The sequence below is a fragment of the Erigeron canadensis genome, chromosome 4, assembly GCF_010389155.1.
Source record: "Erigeron canadensis isolate Cc75 chromosome 4, C_canadensis_v1, whole genome shotgun sequence".
In the NCBI taxonomy this organism is placed as follows: domain Eukaryota; kingdom Viridiplantae; phylum Streptophyta; class Magnoliopsida; order Asterales; family Asteraceae; genus Erigeron; species Erigeron canadensis.
In genome coordinates this window covers 24,640,333-24,644,933 of record NC_057764.1, presented here as the reverse complement: position 1 = coordinate 24,644,933, position 4,601 = coordinate 24,640,333, and the positions used below count along the sequence as shown (strand labels likewise).

General features: G+C 33.0%; 1 protein-coding gene across 1 annotated transcript; it reads right to left on the bottom strand.

The window, feature by feature from the left end:
- Nucleotides 1-4,601, bottom strand: LOC122595910 (10 kDa chaperonin 1, chloroplastic-like). The gene is made up of 7 exons (XM_043768388.1): nt 4,478-4,601; nt 4,341-4,399; nt 3,535-3,585; nt 1,170-1,235; nt 1,009-1,056; nt 818-847; nt 1-198 (listed from the first exon to the last, which is right to left on the bottom strand). Exons 1-7 carry the CDS (start codon nt 4,578-4,580, stop codon nt 130-132), a joined length of 426 nt encoding a protein of 141 aa, XP_043624323.1. The 5' UTR covers nt 4,581-4,601; the 3' UTR covers nt 1-129.

Sequence of the window (4,601 nt, the reverse complement as noted above, 5' to 3'; positions counted from 1 at the left end):
TGCTAAATTCATACTGCTTGCAATTGCTTTACTTGCTAACAAAATTGTATCAAGTCATAAGCGACAAACGCTCACTACAACAGATTATGACACCTCATAGGAAGATAAAGTGATTCATATAGTAGTGTTCTATTCAACCACAGCTAGTAGGTCGGACACTTTGCAGAAGCAGTGCCTTCCGTCCGCTCCAAGATCCACCTGTCACAAATGGCATAATGCTGATTATCAACGCTGGGTATAAAAGATGAAGATAACAATACAACATTTTTATGGGTTTTGTCATGATACAATGATATGGATAGAAAAGAAAATATATCCAAGTTTACATGCACATTATCATGATTCCAAAAATACACTGCATCTAACAATGTTAAACTAGTTACTTCCAAATTCTCAACGGATATGGATTTTGTCAGAGCTCAGAATTCTATTCTATAGTCGAGCTCAAAATTCTACTACGTAATTTATGTAAGCTTGTCAGAGCTCAAAATTAGCAAACCTCAATGGGGCTACCAATCTTGACAACAATCCAAATGGTGGTACTTCCTCCATGTGCTTTGCTTCAGTTGGTTTAACTAGAATATATGTTATATGGGTACTTCGGACAATTAACTATGGTTATCTACTTCCCTTAATCTACATCCTACAGTAAAAGCTGGAGTAATTCTACAGGATGGATAACGTACAACTTATAAACACCCAAAATCATTTTTACGTTTATTGTGTCCAGGAGCATTCTTATTTATTCTTCTTTTGGGACGGGGTGTCGTATGATTGCTAAAATAGAATAGACATTGGCTTAATAATGAACATTTACCTCATAAGCGTTGATGTCAGAGAAAAGAACCTGAAAAAGAAGCAACAGCATATAGTCAAGCAATGACCATCAAGATGCCATGAACACATCCTACTTCTAACTTACAGAATCTAGTAATATACGAAACACCAATTTCAAATATATGCTCAGTTGAGAAAGTGGTCAGAAACAAAGCTATTTTTTGAACATACCTTTTTCCCCGCCTCCAAGTCCCCTACCTCAGTGCCAACAGCAAGAATCTGGAGCAAACAAAAAGATTATATTACAACGGTATACAATTACAAATGACATATCGACCTCTCAACACAGCATAAAAGTTATATGTTGACAAATAGGAGAAATAATGACACACCTCTCCCATAAGATAACGTTCAAACTTGACAGCTGATTTCGGCAACAGAACTCCACCAGCAGATTTCTGATCATTAAGGTAAAGCATTTCAAATACACAAAACGAAAAACCAGGCTATAAGCAAACAACCAAGCACCCTGAAGTAGCTATGCTATACTCAGAGAAAACAATGTTGAGAAAAGTTGTAGACCACAGCAAAACCTTAAAAATGGTAAAGATGGCTAGGGAACATTGAACAAATAGGTTATAATGGAAAGAACCATCTACAAGAACCTTAGCATTTTTTAGTTAATTACATAAAGCAGTCCAAGTACTACAGATTTCTACATGTTCAGTCACTAGTTTCAACCTCCTACAAATTCAGTCCCTGACACACTACTGCAGTTACATAGATGATTCTTACGTCACTTGAAATGACTAAAATACCCATAATGGATTTTTTTTGGTTTTGATACATTTTACATAAAATATGCACGAGCATACTGCATACATCTCAACTTGGAGAATCCATTTTATTTGTTATGGTTGTAGATATCTGTATATTTCAAGAGAATGAGGAAAAGAAGGGAAGTGCAATTTGGTAACTACCTGCCACTAAAATTCCGAGCATCCATCGATCTATTGAAGTAATATAGGTTTTTAAGTTTTCAAATCTTGAGTTTCAAAATTTAAATTCTTTTTGCAGATATATTTAAATGAGTGATAATTGGAAAATGGTCATGTAAATTGTTAAGCTATATATATATATATAACACTTCGGTAAGAACACTCTTAAAATAAGAACGGTGAGAACACTTAAAAACATCATTTTGATGCATTATAAGTCCATAAAACTAACATAGTGCATAACTAATTATCATTATTTGAGTGTTTAACAACACATTAATCCGTCAAAATCGAAAAATCACGTTTTTTTTTATGCATCATTTTGATTAATATGCATCCAAGATGGATGCACAAAACAAAAAACATGAATTTCTCGATTTTGACAGACCAATGTGTTGTTAAACACTTAAAAAATGATAATTAGTTATACACTATGTTAGTTTTATGGACTTTTAATGCATCAAAATATAGTTTTTAAGTCTTCTCACTATGTTCTTATTTTAAGGCTCTTCTTATTTGATTGTCCCCTAGGGGCTATATATCTAAGCTTAGGTAAAGTCTGCAGTACGGATCATTTTCCCATATATATATATATATATATATATATATATATATATATATATATATATATATATATATATATATATAATATATCTATAATAATAGGGTGACAATCAAATAAGAACAGCCTTAAAATAAGAACACGGTGAGAACACTTAAAAACTACATTTTGATATATTAAAAATCCATAAAACTAACATAGTGTATAAGTAATTATCATTATTTAAGTGTTTAACAACACATTGGTATGTCAAAATCGAGAAAATCATGTTTTTTGTTTTGTGCATCCATCTTGGATGCATATTCATCAAAATGATGCATCCAACAAAAAACATGATTGTAAATAAAATCATTAAATTACAATTAAATTGCTAATCTGGGTAGATTTTTAGAAAGTAATATATTACACCACCACCAAGGTGGCCTAGCGGGTCAAGCAATTTATATCCTCACAAGAGGTCTCAACTCTCAAGTTTGAGCTTCTCACCGAAGGAAGAGTTTTGATAAGGCCACGGGCATAGCCCAGTTAGACAGCTTACACCGGAGTCAAAAATAAAATTTGCCTTCCCCCAGCCCCCAGGTAACTTAAAAACCAACTCTAATATATTACAGGTTAAAAAGATATGAGCTTAAAAGAGCTTTAGAAAAATATAGATGAGTGTCACCCAAAAAGAATAGTCTTAACATGTTTTAACATGAAAAAAAAATAAGACAACTGCTTTACAGCCATTTTAAGTTGATAAGAGACCATCCTGTAACTAAAGTAGTATGTCAGAACCAAGTGTGTAAAATTTTCAAAATGGGGACTTAACATGCATAATCAGGTATAGCACACGGGCTTGGTTAACAAACAATATTGTAATCTGGGTCATTACTAGCAGTCCTAAGTGTGATGCACGGTCATTACAATTAAACTTCAAATCACGCGAGTTATTAGCAAATATTAAGTAACAAGAATAGTGGCCATAATAACAAGGAATCATCCACACTTAAACATTCAAATATATACCTAAGAAAAAACAATCTCCCTTAGTTCCAAACATCAAGAAGTGACACACCCACAAATAGAATAATATATTTTGATATTTCAAAGTGAGCCTAAAACCTTTTCAAACATATACGGTTTTAACAATCAGTAAAATATAACCAAGAATTCAATCACTAAAACATTATATACACAAAAAAGAAGAAGAGTTACCGCAGGTAGCTCCTCAAGACGAATTAGCACTCTATCAGCTTGTGGCTTAACCTACGAACACGAATTAATTCAGTGTAAATATTACACAAAACGAACATCACACACACATGTGGCGGTTGTGCCCAAATTTTGGGAAAACATTCATTACTTTCTTAGAAATTAGATGCACACCCACCCGATAAGTTCACGCACAATCACTACGTGTCACCTTATCCCTCTTTCTTACCCCTTTTTCACCATATAGGGGTGAAAATTGTAAAATGAAAAAAAAGGTAGCAAATAGTAAAGGGGCATACAAGTGTGGCGCATCAAATTTCTGTAAACGATTATGCATACCACCACCGAATATACGATTCAAACCACCATGTGCCATCATCATTTATCTCCTTCCCTACCACTATTAGGCTAACGTTTTGTTTCGATATAACCAACCCTTATATACGTTTAATGCATCAGTTCAAGTATAAAAAAAATGCTGATGTGAAACAAATTAAAAAGAACAGAATCTGCGCATCATTGTATCGAAAATCAGGCGTATAACCGCCACAAGTCGTTCTCTCATTCTATCCTATTTGCTTTCCCATAGGTTTGTTTTACGATAACCAACCCCTATATGAGGGCATCTTTTCAGTCATAAATGGAACTAATTAACCAACCTAAACAACAAAAATGAGTATACTTAGAGCTAATAATTAACAAGTTATTACCTGATATATTAATCACAATTTACTGAATTAAATTAGGTTAAATAATAATTAATTTTATTATGAGGATAAGATTATAAGAAAAATAAAGAAAAAAGTTACCTTAGAAGGCTCGTATTTTGTAGCAATTGCATTAACCTTGAAGGAATTCCTTTTTAAACCTAATCATCAAAATTTACTAATTAAAGCATTATAAATATTAAAACATATATATATATATAAAATGAAAAGAGTAGTACAGAAAGATGTTGGTGTGGTTTTGGTGGAGATAGAAGGAGGAGAACGAAGAAGGTCAGTAGAAAATGGCTTGGCAACTGCTGTAAGAAAACTCGACGACGCCATGGATAAGATATGATATTGTTG